Source organism: Cyrtonyx montezumae, unplaced genomic scaffold (assembly GCF_038088225.1).
Source record: "Cyrtonyx montezumae isolate F1298 unplaced genomic scaffold, pur_monq_1.0 scaffold_1, whole genome shotgun sequence".
In the NCBI taxonomy this organism is placed as follows: domain Eukaryota; kingdom Metazoa; phylum Chordata; class Aves; order Galliformes; family Odontophoridae; genus Cyrtonyx; species Cyrtonyx montezumae.
The window spans coordinates 5559124-5576876 of NW_027071825.1; the positions used below are offsets into that span (position 1 = coordinate 5559124).

The 17753-nt window shown below is 42.5% G+C and overlaps 3 protein-coding genes across 3 annotated transcripts; 2 read left to right on the forward strand and 1 right to left on the reverse strand.

Annotated features, from left to right (window-relative positions):
• Window positions 1-352: 352 nt before the first annotated feature.
• Window positions 353-8221, reverse strand: BTF3L4 (basic transcription factor 3 like 4). Its single transcript, XM_065739058.1, has 6 exons — window positions 8119-8221; window positions 7163-7226; window positions 6195-6308; window positions 3652-3853; window positions 1393-1452; window positions 353-530 (listed from the first exon to the last, which is right to left on the reverse strand). The coding sequence occupies exons 2-6, from the start codon at window positions 7214-7216 to the stop codon at window positions 484-486; spliced, it is 477 nt and encodes a 158-aa protein (XP_065595130.1). The 5' UTR covers window positions 7217-7226; window positions 8119-8221; the 3' UTR covers window positions 353-483.
• Window positions 8222-8483: 262 nt separating this feature from the next.
• Window positions 8484-16848, forward strand: TXNDC12 (thioredoxin domain containing 12). The gene is made up of 7 exons (XM_065738745.1): window positions 8484-8578; window positions 9714-9774; window positions 14089-14141; window positions 14807-14880; window positions 15382-15451; window positions 15554-15637; window positions 16052-16848. The coding sequence occupies exons 1-7, from the start codon at window positions 8494-8496 to the stop codon at window positions 16129-16131; spliced, it is 507 nt and encodes a 168-aa protein (XP_065594817.1). The 5' UTR covers window positions 8484-8493; the 3' UTR covers window positions 16132-16848.
• KTI12 (KTI12 chromatin associated homolog) lies at window positions 10478-11206 on the forward strand. The gene has a single exon (XM_065746191.1). The coding sequence runs from the start codon at window positions 10478-10480 to the stop codon at window positions 11192-11194; it is 717 nt and encodes a 238-aa protein (XP_065602263.1). The 3' UTR covers window positions 11195-11206.
• Window positions 16849-17753: the final 905 nt, after the last annotated feature.

Consider the following 17753-nt stretch of genomic DNA (forward strand, 5'->3'; position numbering starts at 1 on the left):
CTTCGAGTACAATAGTTAACCCAAACTAAACCCAAATTTTACATGGTATAACACCTTCAGGTCACAAAATGTGGACAAAACTATCAACCTTACTCCTTCTGTGTAATATTCGGTGATAATCAAAAGTAACAATGCTGAAGATTCATTTTATTTTTTCTTTCAAAAGAAAAGGGGAGATGGTTAAATTGAAGTGTTCTCCAATTTGTTCTCCACTATATGTACACCCACACACACACCCACATGCACACACCCCTCCAACTGCACTGACATTTTCATTTTGACCAAAAGAGTAGATCCTGGGAGTAAGTGCAAAATGCAAAATCAACTGACAGAAAATGCTGAACAAACAGTATCATAAAAATACAAAATATTTATATTACTGAACTATTAACAGATGATGTTCTCTGTTTCTTTAAAACTTTGGAACCACATAAGCTGATTTCTTAAATCTAGTCCATGCCAGCTTCCAGAACTATTACTGATTTAGTTAGCTTCATTCTTTGATGCTTCATCAAAGTTTTCTACGAGATCTGAAAGAGATGAAGATATTTAATACAGCAATGCCCAGAAACAACTTCATAGTTTAATGAAAATGCATTCATTATATGAAACGTTAGATAGTCATATATATACTTTCCTTGTTTTGTTTTCTAGTGGGATTTGAAATAGCTTTAAAAAAAAATGATTCATTTGAGTATATGCAAAGCAGCAGACATTCAGGAACTCGGGAGTGGAGGTTCAAACACAAAGTAAGAGGTGCTCCACTAGATGCAGCTAAGTCTTGAATCAGACCAGCTCAACTACCTCTAGTTAAGCAACCACTTACCATTGCACTCAGGAAGCAGAAAACTTTGAAGAGATCTGTGCATTTTACACAAACCTCAAACCCATTGCCAGACCTGAAAGTCTGGGTCATCAATTTGTTGTTTTAGCTAAGACACTATACTGATGCACATAAAATAATGTGTTAATTTACAGTTATCAGTTGACAAACTAACAGCTTGGAATGGAAGTTTCTCAACAAACTAAGACTATGATACAAGCTTCATTTTTTCTACTGCAGAAATAAACATCCCACCCCAAAATGATTTAAAACTACGTTCTGAACACTACACAAGCACATCTTTTCACAGACATTTTATTTTCCAGCCCTAAAATCTTATTCAGATACTTTGCTCACCAGTTCAACCTCCCAGTGTTTTAACTTAGGAATTTCAGCAAAGCAAACTACTTTCAAAAGCTGGAATCCAGAATCATCACATTTCAAAGCTGCCCAGCATATTAAGCCACTCTCACCAATTGAGAGGAATAACCACATCAAGAGCTAGGTATTTAAATGCATGAATTAAATACATGCACATGAACAATGGACATCTAACTGAACGTGCTTACCTGGGACATCATCATCCTCTTCATCAATATCTTCAGATTTTGGTGCTTTACTGTCCAACACTATAAGAAGAAATCTGGTGCTGAGTTCTCATTATACAGAATTAGGGACAACCACACAAAGTAAGACATAATATACTAGTGAAAACAGGAGGCATTCCCCTCTATACTGCTCACCCCATGAGAAACACTCAAGAGACTGGAGTATCAACAGTAATCAGCACAACCAAGTGACCTATTTGTGAATGTTAATATTTTGGTGTAAGAACACAGCCATTTTCAAATGCTTAGCCATATTAATGCAGAGCTAACAAAAGATCAAGTTACAGAAAACAAATGTGACCATATGTGACTAACTGAAGCCACCTGTTTTAATACAATAATATTCTATCCATCTGGGACCAACACACAGAATCAAAGAATCTTTAGAGTTGGAAGGGATCTGTAAAGCCCATCTAGTCCAACTCCCCTACAATGACCATGGACACCATGGCTAGATCAGGTTGCCCAGGGCCTGATACATTATTACCTTCAAAGTCTCTAGAGACCGGGCATGTCACTGGGTAACCTGTTTCTCATCATCATCACTGTAGAAGATATTTTTGTTACATCCAACCTAGATCTACCTTCTTTAATCTTGAAGCCATTTCTAGTTCTGTCACCACAGACCGTGCTGAAGAGTCTGTCCCCTTCTTTCCTGTATCTCCCCTTTAGATACTGACAGGCTGATATCAGCCTTCCCTTCTCCAGGCTGAGTAGCCCCAGCTCTCTCAGCTTGTCCTTGTGTTCCATCCCATGGATCATTTTTAGGTCCCTCCCCTGAACACACTCCAACAGATCAGCATCTCTCCTGAACTGAGGACCTGCATCTGGACACAGTACTCCATGGTGAGGCCACACCAGTGCAGAGCAGAGAGGCAGGATCACCTCCCTTGACCTGGTGACGCTTCTTTTGATGCAGCCCCAGATACAGTTGGCTTTCTGGGCTGTGAGGGCACTTGTCCACCTTCCCATTCACTGCTGCTCTTGTCCACCTTCCCATTCACCAGTACCTGCAGGTCTTGCTCAGAAGGGCTGCACTCAATCCTTTCATCCCCCAGCTTGCACTGGTAGCAAGAGCTGCCTAGAGCCAGGTGCAAGATCCTGTGCATTTAGATTTGTTGAACCTCATGAGGTTCACCTGGGCCCACTGCTCAAGCCTGTCTGGGTCCCTCTGGATGGCATCCCCTCCCTCTGGTTGCTAACCACACCCCACAGCTCAGTGTCATCAACAAACTTGCTGAAGGTACACTCAACCCAACTGTGTCACCAATGAAGATACTAATGAATATCAGCCCCAGCACTGACCCCTGTGGGTCAACCCTCATCACTGATCTCCATCCAGACATGGGTCCAGAGAACGGTAGTCAATGGCTCCAATTTTGCAGCTAGTTCAATTCCAATGAGTATGGACCCATCAAATCCATATCTTTCCAATTTGGACAGAAAGATGTTGTGGAGGTACCATGTCAAAGGCCTTGCTCAAGTCCAGACAGGTGACATCAGTGGCTCTTCTCTTGCCCATTGATGCAGTGACACCATCATAAAAATCATAACAATTTCAAATACATTCAATTACCAAGAGTCCACAATCACAAAATAAGCATTTCTGCATCAAAGGTCCTACACGAAACCTACTCATCTGTAAGTCATGGATCTTCGACCGTGCTAGAAGTCATCTGAAATGCGAGAACTTATTTCTTCTCATTAGTCTACCTAATTTAAAGCTGACTTTCTGTAAAGAACTATTGCTACTGATGTTATAATAAAGTATGATTATGATGATCCATCTTTCTAACTATAAAAGGCATTTTCTTTAATCTAGTAATACTGTACAATACAGTATATAGCAAAAACATTTATAAATAACAGAATCAGTACCCTGACAAAGAGAACCTGTTGAGATCTTCTAGGTAAAACTTCTGCTACTTTTGTTTTTCCTAAATACTCTGTCGTACACAGCTGTGTACCTGTAGTTACAGCACACCTGACTTAGCAGATTTCTTCTTTAAGTTTTATTTTTAAACCAAGATCATCCCATGTAGAATCCCGGGGGAGGGGGGGGGGGAACTGAATTTTCTCCCCACAGTATTTCCAGAACAGAAGCTAATACAAGTAAACCTGTTTTTTATTTAAGTGACACATTGCTATTAAATTTGGGTTAACATTTTAAGACTGCATGTATTTTTTTAATCATCAGTAAAAGATGCCATTAAGACCTACCTTGTCTTGGGAATTGTTCAGCTAACTTCCTGAGACTTGTTAAGCTGTCAGCACCAAGCTGGCTTAAGATGCCCGGAAGCATTTCTGTGATCGGTTTAGCCTCTGCATGACCAGTAATTGCAAAAGTGTTAGCAGAAAGGGATGCCTGAACCTTGGGGTTGTTGAAGTGAATAACCGTTCCATCATCTTTTATCATGTTCACCTGTTTAAATACATAAAAAGCAACATTTACCAAAGCATTGCAGCATTCTGTTGAGGAAGCATGATCATTACTTCAAAACTAGATTTAAATATTAAAACTAAAGAAACTTCAAAAATGCAGGCAATAATATAACCGTGAGTACAGTACCAAGAATTGCATCATCTGAATTAGAAACAAAAAAGTTAGAAGTAAGGGGGGGGGGGTGGCTCAGACATACAGTATATGAAAAGGCTGAATCAACAGCTGTGGCTGCCTTACAGAAATACAGGTATCTATACAGTAGAGTGATAATATACAAAATTGTATGTGTTATCATACCACCTAGGTGTGCTTTTGATTAAGGTAAAATATATAGGCTATTAGCCTATAAGGCATAAACTAGTTAATATCAGAAATGTCTCAGAAGAAAAACCAACTCTGTGGCAAGTCATTACAAACTAAAAGCCATAACAGAAAAGCCTTGACACAGCAGTTTAAGACATGGCCATTTCCAGCTATTTATGTCACCTGTCAGGAAAACATTACTGTTTCTACATAATTGGCAAAATCCTAAGACTCAAAATCTGGTCTACTTGCTGAAAACGCCCAATGCTAAGATTTCCCCCTCACTTATCTCTTACAGCACTGCAGATTTACAAATGAGCTGCACTCAAAGTGGCTTCTTTGCCCTCCTAGTAATTCCAGAACGACCCTTTTGAGACTAAGCACAACACAGAACTATTCTGCTCCCCTGCCCTGGTGTTCTGAATCACCAGGGATTAAGTTTACAGCCAGCACAGCTGCCTGCTTAGCTCTTACCACTGACATTCATACTGATACCTTTCAGCAGGTTTTATTTATTTATTTATTTTAAGTTAACAGGGACTGAAGGCGAAGTTAACTTTTTTTTTTCCTGGGTATGACTAAGCTATGGTTATGCAGAAAATAATTTTATCTGAAAAAAAGGGATATTTTACTAACAGATTACATCTCTTTATGTAAGTAATACTTCCAAATTTTTTTAGTTTATTAGAGCTTAGAGAGAGAAAACAAATCTGTCAACTGAAGAATACAGCTAAAACATAGGTTACTGTTTTTCGAGGTTCAAAATACATTTTGATCAGAAGTTTTTCCTTTAACAGAAAAAAAAATCCAGATGCATCACTTTCCTACGTAACTAAGGAGAAGTGATAAATGCTTTAAGCACAGTCATACTCCTAAGTCTCTTCAAAACAAACCACAAAAAATTCTCTGCCTCTGCTTGACTCAACGAAACTAACCTCCCCAGCTTTTACATATTTAGGTCAATTTGGGTCTACCTGAATAATAAAGCAATGTACTGTCATTATGTACCAAGCAGTCAAGGATTCTGAACAATCCTCCTCCATGTCAACACTTTTTACATCTTAACTGAGTCTGAATGATCATTTTATCTCTGGGGGGGTGGGAGAACAAGAACTGTTTGTATAGCACAGCTTCTAACACATCATACTCCAGTAACAGGCAAATTTAAGAGTGCTTCTGCAGCAGTGGCATGAAGGCTTTCAGGCAATCCAGGCTTCTACTGAATCTGCATTTGCCATTGAAGTGCACAGACTTCTGGGTCACCTTGTAACCCTGCTTAAATTAATTAACCACAGATTAAATATTATGCTTTTTCAACCAAGCAGTACTGTAATATGGAGCTTGTGATGAAGGAACACCTCCCACATACAAGCGTCACACTCTCTACAGTATTATGGAAACAGTTTCTATTCTAGTTCATATTGTATCCTGAAAAATACACAAAAATAGCACTGAACACCTGAAGCCTTCACATTCCAATTTTATATAATACACAAGCTGCTTCCATAGTTTTGCTAGCACTGTAAGAAATACCAGTCTCCTGTATCTACAAAAAACAATTCTGGCTTCATTTTCACACAGTGAAAGGATCTAGTTTTGATAACATGGACTTGTAAGTTCCTATTCCAAGGATTTTGATTCCATCCTTCATGTTCTGCACCAGACGACTGAATATGCTTGCGCAATAAATACGTGCTCACTGCTTTACTATTAAAATTAAATAATTTCAGTTCAAGAGGTTAAGAATCAAAAGAACTTTTGTTCTGCTATTAATGCAAAAGACATGTATCACAAGCAGCTTACTACCTTCTGCACTCAGTATCTGGACAGTAGAACTTTTTCCCTTCTCTTTCTAGGTATATATACAGTAATGTAAATGAGACAGAAAAAAATAAAATAAAAATCAAATAACTTCACCTATACGTAATCAGACACGAGTTTGAAAAAGAAAATGAAAGTAAAAACACCAAACCACCACAATGAACTTAATTTCACACAGGAAACACTATCACTATACCTCCTCAATGCCAGCAATGTTATTCACTGCCAGCTTTTTGAGTGAACTCTGAAGTTTTTTGTCATCAGCTGTTGCTGTTCTGTGCACCACCTTCTTCTTTCTGCGAGCTGTTCCCTGGAAAAGAAGCAAGAAAACAGCCTGCAACACTTGAATTCTCACAACACTTTCAAATTTAAAAGTTGTCTCACACTCAGCAGCATCTCTTTTTTGAGCTGTAAGAATGCTCTGCAGCAGAAAACACTTCTCATCTTTCTTCCCTTCATTTATTTTTAGCTCTCAATACCAATTTTAAGATTTAAGTGCAAGAAAGACAGAAGCACAGCAGTAGTTGCTTTTCCCAAAAGTTGAATTATAACGATGTTATTAACGTATAAACAGCATATAAAATGCATCCTAAGAATTTTATTTCATCCAAGATGAATCAAATCTAAAAATTTACACTTTTTTTTAAAGTAAGTAGCAAATATTTTTAAAGTGCTCCAAAGACAACAATTCTGGAATTTCTAATTTGCAAACTTTTGTTAAAATTCCCCAAACTCTACGGTTAGGAAATGAATACTCACACTGAGCCATCTACATGCTCTCACTGTCATATTATGTACTGGCTGGCACAGATGAAAGAAAGAGCTCAGTGCACAGTCAGATAAGCCCTGAAGCTGATACCAAAGAAACTTCCCAACAGGTAGAACAGAAAGAACCTGAACAAGGAACTGGTAAGCTAAGCTGAGCATTCACAGGTCACAACAAGTCACTGATTTAGAAAGAGCTTTCACTCTGAAACTACTCATTCAGTAGCTGGGAACTGAAATAAAACTGCTTTTCAGGTAGCAGTAAGATGCAGACCAATTCAGGTCCACATCACATGAAGAACTTTTTTTTTTCCCAGGCCTCTAAATGCCCTCTCATGAGAGGTTTCCCTCTAAGCCTACAAATCACAGGAAGTACTACAGCTCTCGTGGTTTTCTTACCTTTCCTCCTATTCGGACCTGAGCTTGAAGCTTGGCTAGTTTTTCTTGATTCATAGTGTTGTGTCTGAAAGATAAATACAAGTTCATTGACAAAAATATTATGAAAAAGTCACAAATAATGCAAGCAAGTACACAAACAAAAAAGATCTCAAAAATCTAAATAATACAAAGCAGCTCTGGAGAAGAAGCATCTGCACCACGATGACGCAAACCAACACTTCATTTGATGCTTTATCAGTTTGAGGTAGGAACTGTAAATTTCCAAGTACAAGTATGTCAGCTCACTTCTGGAACCACCTCGCTACTGACTCAGACCAAAACCAGCACAGACGGCACAACTGCTCCAAGGAATGCAACCCTGTGCTGAGCAGAGCCCATGGAGAAGCTCATCCACGAGCTGCCTATGTACTGCTCCCAGGAAAGGCACTTCTGATAAAGCTCTGTAGCTAACGAGCAGGCTCCAAACTCAAGGAGCCTCACACGCTACCACAGTAGCGAAGAGGACCTCTGGCAGCTATAGTTCCAACCCAACAGCTAGGAAGATCATCAGTTGGGTTCTCTCACGGGCTAAGCGTGACCTTTAAAGGCTAGAAGACGCAAAAGCTCGACATGGGCGGAAAATCGCCTCGGCTGCAGTCGATCAGCCCCGAGAGGCCCTCAGAAAGCGCCGACGGAAGGAGCAGAAGGAAAGAGGGCTGAAGCACCGCCGGGCCCAGGGCGGGGGAGGGACAAAGGCCGCACATGTGAGCAGCCAGGGGCCTGCGGGACAGCGCGGCCCCGCAGGACGCGGGAGACCGCAGCCCTGAGCTCCGGCGCGCGGCCTCACTCTTCCGTCCTCTGCCCCCAAACCAAGGCCTGGCTCACGGGAACGAGCCGACGTCGCAGCGCGAGCCAGCCCGCCCGCTCCCTCTCACGGCCGCGCGCGCGCAGGGGCGGCAGGCGCCAGGCGTCCTCACCTGAAGCCGGCGACCCCTCCGCAGCCCAACACGCGGTGAGAACAAGATGGCGTCCGAGGAAGGAAAGAGCGGCGCACAGAGAAAGGAAGCTCCGCGCCACGTGACGGCGCCCAAGAGCCCGCCCCCAGCCGCGGATTGGCGGCGAATTTGCATAGCGGCGGTGGGGGGGGGGGAGGCGCAGGGTATGCTGGGAGTTGTAGTCTGCTCCGCAGCCGACATGGCGGCCCGCGTGGGGCCCGGCGGCACCGCCCACATCCGCCTCGCGTCACTTCCCGGGGCTTTAATCAATAAATAATTAAATAAAGGGGAAAAGGATCCGCGGGGCTGTTCCTATCTCCGGGCTTCGGGGTGCGTACCGGCCGTGTCGCTGACGCCATGAGGGCTCAGCCCGCGGCAGCCTCCGTTCTCTGCCTGTTCCTGCTGCTGGCCGCCGCCGCCGCCGCCGAAGGGCTCGGAAAGGGTCAGCAAACGTTTCCTTCGCGCTTTGCTCTCAGCTTTTGGCGTTGCCGTGAGGGCGCGCGAGGAAGGGGGGGGGTACTAATTGGGGGGGGGGGGGTCCGCAGCCGCCCTGAGCCGCTGCCCCCCGCGGCTGGGGGACGTGCGGGCCGCGGGTGACCCTTACACGGTTCGCCTCTGTTGTGCCAACGATGCCATTGCCCCGTTGCTGAAGGAAGGTACCGTGAGGCTCCGCTCCGCTTTCTGCAGTTTCTTTGCTACAGGTGTTTGCTGGAGGCACTCCCTGCCGTGGTGCCAGCACTGGGCAGCGTGTGGCTCTTGATCCTAACGTAGCTCCCCAGATCGTCCCCTCGGTGAGGTTACAGCCCATGCCATGTTGCAGGCTTATCCCAGCCCTCAGTCGTGGGAAGGGGAAAGCTGTGGCTGAGTTTCACCTTTCAGCACAGCCCGTGTCACTGCAGTGATGGGACCTCTAAGAAAGTCTTCAAAGGAAGCTCTCCCCCATCGCAGCTCTTCATGTGATGGTGGTGGCCAAAAAATAGCAGTCTGTTTTCCTGCTGTTAGCTAACAGAGCAAGACTCGATGCCTGCTTGTTGAATACATATTTCCTATGTTATTTGGTCGCTGTAATGCTCAGAAATCTGCACAGCAGTGTTCTTCCTTAGTATTTGATGTCAGTTATCAGCAGTAGCAATATTTAGCATAATAGTTTTAGAGCATTTAATAATAATTTATTTGTCTAGGTGTATTTGCTGTTTGGTCCCATTCATTGGGATTTAGGAAGCCAGAAGGTGGCATGTTTAATTTGTCATTAATCAGTTAATAAGTGCTCATAAGTTGAGAAACAATAGGGAATAATCAGAAAGCGCTTCAGTTTTAATCTTTGCTTGGGGATTTTTTTTTTGTACTTTGTATAAATATTCATGATTGTGTGATTTGTTTTTGTTAATTAATTTCAGTGGGATTCCTCAATAAAACTGTGTAGGTTGTAAGTATTCACAGAAGTCTTAACAGGACTGGAATTATAATTTCCTTTAAAAAAAAAAAAGAATATGTTATGAGCTGAAATATTCCATAGGGTTGTTTTCTTCTGATGAAATGTTAACTGTGCAGCATTTATAAAACCTTCTCTCTGGCAGGTTTTGGAGATCACATTCACTGGAGAACACTAGAAGATGGGAAGAAAGAGGCAGCAGCCAGGTATGTTATTTATGAATAAGGAAAAGCAGCTTTCACTGAGACTCTGTACCAGTGCTAGCCAAATATAACTAAATATAACTACAGAAAATACAGATTATTAACGAAGGTATAGAATACTGCTCAGATCTCTACAGCTAATTAAAGAAAAAAAATTTCTTAATGTTGCTTGAGGAATCACCTGTGTTTTATCACTTAAGTCTCTGTGGGTTTCTTCTCACTTCGGAGACATGACAGAACCTCCATCACTTAATTTGACTGAAGTGCTACTCAGTCCCCTTGAACTCATCAGTGCTCAGTGTGTCTGTTGAAGTGCCCATTCTGATGTGAGACCTCAATGTGAGATAAGTTGTTTGTCCTTCTCGCGTTCCTAACTGTACAGCTGAGAGCTGACAGTGCTGACGTCAGCGAAAACCCACTGCGCTTCCCAGGTCTGTGGTTCACTCCGCTGAGTTCCTCCTGCTGCCCGAGCTCTGGTGATGCTAACACAGGTGGTACCGCACAGAAGCGTGGACGAGCGTTGATAGCTGGCCATTTTAACGCCCACTCGATATATCCGTACAAAAACCGCCGCAGTTTTTGCGGGAATAATTACGGCGCTGCTTCGCAGCGAAGCAGAGGGAGGGTTTGTAACGGCGCGGACGGAGCGGAAGTGGTGGCGGTCACTTCCGGGTCAGCATGGCGGCGCCGCGGCGCTGAGCGCGCCATGCCGCTGGTGGTACTGTGCGGGCCGCCGGGCAGCGGCAAGAGCCGGCGTGCGGCCGAGCTGCGGGAAGCGCTGGGCGGGGAGGAGCGGCAGGCGCATGTCGTGGCCGAGGCGGAGGGCGGCCGGGCGGCTCTGCGGGCCGAGGTGGAGCGGCTGCTGAGCCGGCGCGACGTGGTGATCGTGGACGCGAGCAACGAGCTGCGGAGCATCCGCTACGAGCTGTACTGCGCGGCGCGGCAGGCGGGCACGGCGCGCTGCCTGCTGCACTGCGTCGGCGGCGCTCCCGCCGGGCCGCCCTTCGAGGCCCCGGACCCGCGTAACCGCTGGGACAGGCCGCTGTTCACCGTGCACGGCGAGGAGCCGCTGCCGCTGGCCGACATCCGCGCGGCCCTCTTCGAGAGCGCTCCGCCTCCGCCGCACCGCGCCACGCGCAGCCAACCCCTGCAGTCCGGCGGCTTCCTGCACCTCCTCGACCGCGCCACGCAGGACGTGGTGGCCGCTCTCGTGGCCGCCCAGAGGAGCGGGGTGCAGCCCGGAGAGCTGGTGCGCGTCCCCGGCGTGGAGGAAGGGCTGGTGCTGCCGCGGCCTGTCAGCCTGGCTGAGCTGAGCCGGCTCCGCAGGCAGTTCATCAGCTACACTAAGATGCAGCCCAGCGATGAGAACTTGGCCCAGCTGGCCAGCATGTTCCTGCAGTACCTGAGCCGCAGCATCCAGTGAGGCACAGCTCCTTCCCGTAGCAGTGTGCCCTCCTGCCGTGCACTTCAGGGAGCCGTAACCCCTGTGTTACATATCACAGCCCGTGGCAGTGACAGCACTGAGAAAGCTGGCACTGTGGCACTGCAGCAGCTGTAATCCTACGAGGATTTATAGGATGGCCCTTCTCCTGTCCTCCCTATCACCTTCTCCCCATGTGTATCTTTCAGGAAAGTGCTTGTTTGCATCCTCATGCAACTGAAGTCTCCTATGGAGATCTCCACTTCTATACTAAAGTAGCGATTGAGCATAAGTGCTGCAAAGTGATGACCTTAAGGAGGACTCCTGTCCTCCTCATTGACATGTCTGTGCCTTGAATAAGAAGATGCTGTTCTAAGGCTGCCTCTAGATACATCAAACTGCAGCAGGGGACTTGGTCTAGAAGAGGCTGTATTTTTGGGACATAATTGTTTTGAAAAATCCTACTGAACTCAATAGAGACATCTGCAAACTCTGCACAACAGCAGGGTGCTGGCTTAGGAAACTTAAACCTTCTGATTTCAAGTTTAACAATAAAACACATGCCTTAGATTGAACAGTCTTAATCTACCTGCAGGGCTGTTTTATCTAAACAAATTGCTATGGCTTTTCTCTGCAAGGTCATCATTAATTGCTTTTAAAAACACTGATTGTTATGCGTATTGCACTTGTTTAGAAAGGATGAGCTGTGATGTCAGTGTGCTCTGGTCGATGCTGTAAGTCTCTGCTGGTTGTGAATGGGTAATTATTTTTATGCTCAGTTTGAACTAATTTCAGTCTTTACTGTGCCACAGATATGGCCTATCTATACTTTTCACATTCTGGTGAATGCTTCATACCTCATGCAGATAAATACCAGTGTTTGCTTTTATTTCTTTGTGTAGTGCTATCTGGGAGGAAATGGCAAGTGGGGCAAGAAGAGTTGCTTCAGTCATTTGTTTGTTTACATGACCTATCAGCTGCTAAATGAACGTTGTCATTTCAGAATGGGAAAATGACTACAGAAATGCTTTTATGTAAACAGCATTATGTTTCCAGTCAAAAAGAATAAAGCTGAGGAAGCACATGCAGTATCTCTAAAACTTCTGTGATTTCTTGCTGGCTAACAGTTTGTATTCTGAGACTGAGCAAATCTGCTTAGAAAATCTATTGATATATATTTAAGTGCAGTGCAGTACCAGTTGCAGGTGCCTCTGATAACTCTTCTGACGTGAAGATCTCTGATAATAAGAGCAATGTGTATTTTCGAGGTTTAATTCCCAGAAACTGTGAGGGGGAAAAAAAAAAAAGAAACATTGCTAGGGTGGGGACACGGATGTAAAAAGTCTTCTGCCAAGGAAATGTGTACTCTTGCTTCTCACTGCAAACAAAGTGCACAAAGTCCAGTGTAAAGATGACAGCATGTTGCTTAGTTACAAATGATAGACTTGTGTTGGACTACTGTAAATGTTAACTGCTTCCTCTCTGCCCTTTCCTGGATCTGAAGGCTAAACTTGAATGTTAGTAGGGATTTCCAATCTGCAGCTAAAGGAAAAACCTAATTTTAGGTTATTCTTAATGCTTTGGAAGCTGTATCACTATTACTAGCGTCCCTTGGATATTTTTCTATAGCTTAAGGGGTTTAATGATAAGAGAAAAGAGGTCATATTCGTATTTCCTTGTTATTCATGTTTTTGAACTTCGTGTACTTGCTAGTTTTTGCCAGCTGTTTGAAAAGTGTAGGGATTTCCACATGCAAAAAGTGTGAAGGTAAGTGTTGTACTACCAGATGTGCTCAATACAACAAAAATCACCTGTAGGTATGTCACTTTTTTCTTGTTAAGAAGGTAAAAGATATAATAGTCAAGATATTGAGAGCTGTAAAGTGATGGATTAATTGAATTGGCAAGCACTAATAGCAGTAAATATGTGGAATTCTTTGTGTTTAAGGTCTCTCTCTAATCACATCAAGTAACCTGAGTACATTACCAAGGAGCTTAGAGAATTCAAACTTGCTAAGCTTGACCAGAAGGTGGAATGCTAAGGGGCTTTTCAGAACAAGGTTAAATAAAACATACATCAGGTGATGGAATCAAGATCCAGGTAGTACGGGTAGTACTGTCAAATGTTTTATTTGGGAAGAGAAATTAATAACATTCACATGGTGTACCTGAAACACTCGTTACTCTGACTTGTCCTTCACAAATAACCTTTCTATGTTCATTGGACAGGGAAGTTAGGCTCCTAACTTTTGTCATTTTACATTGCACTTTGTTTAGGCTTCAGTTCCACTTAGACCCCTTCCTTCTTGGTTCTCAGACTTGTCACAGGTTTATTTCAGCATACCAAGATCTGGGCAATTAGCCTGGAAGCTGAAGGGTTTGCCAGGATACTGTGGGATTATTGCTCAAAGGAGGGTCTCGATCATGGGAGGCTGTAGCAGGAAGTGTCTGAAACATGCGGACAGTAGTGGGGACAGGGGTTGATGGATGTCTGTCATTTACTGGATTATGTTAAGCAGCTATGTAAATCCCTTCTGAGATCTCTTATTTAGCTGGTGTGACTAACCACTACTAATTTCATAAAAATCATGTGACTGGTTGTACATCTCTGCAAATCTGAACAAATGAGAGCAGACCTTCCAAAGTGGAAATCTACTCTCCTACAGTGGTTGGTGATTGGCATTCCTCATCAATTTTAATGCATGTTTAAGATTGGAAAGCTTTTTGCAAGACAGCTGAACCTTAGAATACAGTAGAATGTCTCTGCATTTTCTATTGCATTAAGCCTTTGTAAGTGTCTTTGTTAAAATGTACAAGCAATAGAACTTACAAATAATAGTTGAGAGGCTTGTATGCAAGCTGTCTGACGTTTTTTCCTTAATCTTTTTCTTTTTGCAGTGGTTTGCCTCTTATGATTATCATCCACAAATCTTGGTGTGGAGCTTGCAAAGGTGAGTGAATTTAATACTAGAGCTTGATGAAACTTCCAGTGAACTTTTGCATACAAATTATGCAACATGAGAAATCTGAACTTTGCATTCAAAATGTGCTTGGCTGTATTTATATTTCATTTAGAGCAGTGTAGCACCACTTCAGCCAGTAGCACTGCCAAAAGCCAGCTTTGTGTAAATGCCAGTAAAGTAATAGCTGCATGTCTATAGTGGCTGCAGTTTTTCCTGCACTTTACTAGAAAAATTGTAGAAAATGAATGATTTTAGAGTTAAGAGCAAATTATCTTACTTTCAGCCACTAGTTCTCAGAAGGCTGGGCTTTGTCTTTTCCAGTATTGCAAAGGAACATGCTGATCATGATGACTAGGCTTAAGATGAAAAGACTGAGTGAGAAATGGTGGTTTACAGCAAGGTTTTGCTTCTGTTCCATTGGTTCAAAACTGACCACGTATATCTGATGGATAAGCTTCAATGTATGGCTGCTCAGCAGGGATCACTTCACTTACCTACTGTTCTGAGTGTGGCTTGAGCAACTTGATGCATGTATTCCGTTTGCCTACTGCTCATTGAAAAGTACCAGCTCTCTAGAGGGAGGAATAGAGAACCTGTAATATTTTCCATTGTCTTTCCATAGCTTTCTCTCTTTTTTTTTTTTTCTTAATTAGCTCTGAAGCCAAAGTTTGCTGAGTCTAAGGAGATCTCTGAACTTGCTCATAATTTCGTTATGGTCAACCTTGAGGTAGGCCACGCTCTTATTTGTACCAGTGTTACTGCTTAGTAATTAAGCATTTTGAATCCTGCTTAACTGACTGCATCTTTTCTATATCCTGAATATATATACAAGATAGATTGATAGAGCTAATTGTTTTGAAAATAATTTCCTTTACCGTAGTTAATTTAATTGCTTTTATAAACCTGACTCTCCACTGTTGTCTTTTTAACAGTTTAACCTTGTGTTTGTTCTGTTGTCACAGTAAGGAGGTTTATATTCATTCTCTCATAATGCATCAGACATTCTTATACCAAAGTGGAATGTTTAATGCACACTGGTATTTCACAAATCCTACTTGTTTAGGGGAAACTACCTTATTTCATTTGAAAATTGAAATAGTGCAATACCTGCTGTCTGTTCAAGATAAATTGTTCAGGGTAACTAGAATCTAAGGCTTTGTTTCTTTAAAATGAGTGCTGTGTTTTGTTACATCTTGCTAATACATTCCCCTTCGTCTTGCTTGTGTAGGATGATGAAGAGCCAAAGGATGAAGCCTTCAGTCCTGATGGAGGTTACATTCCTAGAATCCTTTTCATGGGTAAGATACCTGTGGCTGTTGTACCTACTCCCAGGATTGTGTTCTTACTGTTACCACCTGTATTTCATGTTTGATTTCTTTTTTCTTTTTTTTTTTCCATAGATCCCAGTGGAAAAGTCCACCCAGAAATCATAAACGAGAAAGGAAACCCCAGCTACAAGTATTTCTATACCAATGCTGATCAAGGTATGTGAGAAATAACTTGAAGTACACTTCTAGTGAGATGGATCTGTAGGTGTGTCCTGCTTGAAGGACAGCACCTTCATTTTGAAGTGGAAAAAAATTATACTTCACAGTAAAACTGGGATTTGTTAAATAATACAACATGAGTGAGTGGCTCTTCATGCTTTGAGGAACCATATTAGAGTCATGATTCACTTTAAAACCTACAATAATGTTTGTAGAACCTACGCATTCTCCACACAATTCATGCAATCCACAAAGTTGGGAGAAGAGCACAGGGCTGTTTTGTTTTGGTGTTACTTATTTTTTTTGTAGATGTGCATTCTGTTACTGTGTTGATTTAGAATATTTTCATTAGCGTGACACTTTGACGTTTTTGTTTTGAGATTAATAAATGATCTCTCTCGGATCTTTCAGTTATCCAAGGGATGAAGAAGGCCCAGGAGAAGCTAACAGGTGATGCTTTCAAACAAAAACACCTGGGAGATGAACTATAATGGATAAATTCAGTTATATATTTTTCCATCACTTCAATACTCTTAAAGGAAACAGTTAAACAGACCAAGAATGTAGATGCACTGGAGGGACATATTTGTCCTGTCAACAATGTTAGGTTAAACCCTGTTTGGAGTTCACACACATGCATCAGTTAACAGTGTTATCTCCTCTGCCTGGCAGTGTGTACTATAGTGGTTATTTGCAACTAGGTAATGAGCAAACACAGGGCAAAACGTTCATTTGAAGACAGATAGCATAACTGAAATAATTGGAATTAGCCAGCATTTTGACACTTAATCAGGGTTGGATCCCTCTTTTCTCACTGGCATTATACAATCCCATTGTTTTTACTGGGGGTTCATATGAATGGGGCATGTTCCTGGGCCAGGTGTTTTCTAGACCTCTCAAACTATTAATTGCGCCACTAAGCCAAGTAGAGTAAATTTCATCAATGTTCAAGTAGCATGTGAAGACATGAGCTCTGCAAACATACTTTTACATAAAATTCTGTGTGATTCATCTTTATTTGCCTTTGGGCAGAAAATGAGCTTACTTCTTGTGCACTTACCTTTTGATTATTTCATCAAGTGAAGGTGGGTTATGTTGAAGCATTACAGGGAATTCCCTTTTATTTGAATGTTTTCTGGTGAATGCCTTGCCATCACATTGTACTGTATTTTTGTACCAACTTGAAGAATTAAAACTTTTTAAACATATGCGTGCAGGAAGTGTTTTTTGGTGAAGGACATAGCTTTCCATTCTTAGGGACAGGCAAATTATTTTTTGTTTATGTTGCAGTGGTTATTAGTGTTGAGTGTCACAGCTGAAGGTTTCTCTTTTGTATAATTAAAAGACAACAAATGCTTTTCATGTAATAATAATTCAGCCATTCTTGTACTACATATGCTGTTGAGATTAAGGTAATATCCAGTAGTTATCTACTGGAGTTGAAAAGAAAAATAGAGGGAAAAAAGTCATTTGGCTTGACTTTCTGGTAAGGGTGCATTGCTGGATCTTGTTCAACTCGTTCTCCATGTGGACCCTGACATCCCCTTCTGTAAAGTTGTTTTCCAACTGGGTTCTTTGTTCCCAGGTGAAGAACTTTGCATTTCTCTTTTTTGAACTTACTGTTAGCTCTCTGACCATTTTTCTGTGGCCTGTTGAGGTCCTTCTGAATGGCAGCACAAGTGTCTTGTGCTGCCCTCCCCAGTTGTGTATCCTGAAGGTGTCCACACATGGGTTACTCCACAACTGACTACCCTCTTTGAGCCCAGCAGTTCTGCCAGTTTTCAGTCCACTTCACTGACCATCTATTTAGCCTGTACATCATCTGTGTGTCTGAGAATGCTATGGTAGACAGCTGAAAGCTTTACTAAAGACAGTATAAACCACACATGCTGCTATTCCCTCATCCACCAAAACCATCTAAAGGAAAAAAATCACTTGCTCTAACTTCCAACAACAGAGAGTTTTCTATGGATAATTTTTGAAAATCTACCTGAGGACATTAACTGGGGAAGACTGTTTGATACAGTAAACCCACTTGCCTACAGAGTCCATTTTTTACTGTTAGTAGTGTTAGGAATTTTACCTTCCAGATCATTCTTAAAGGGATTTTAGA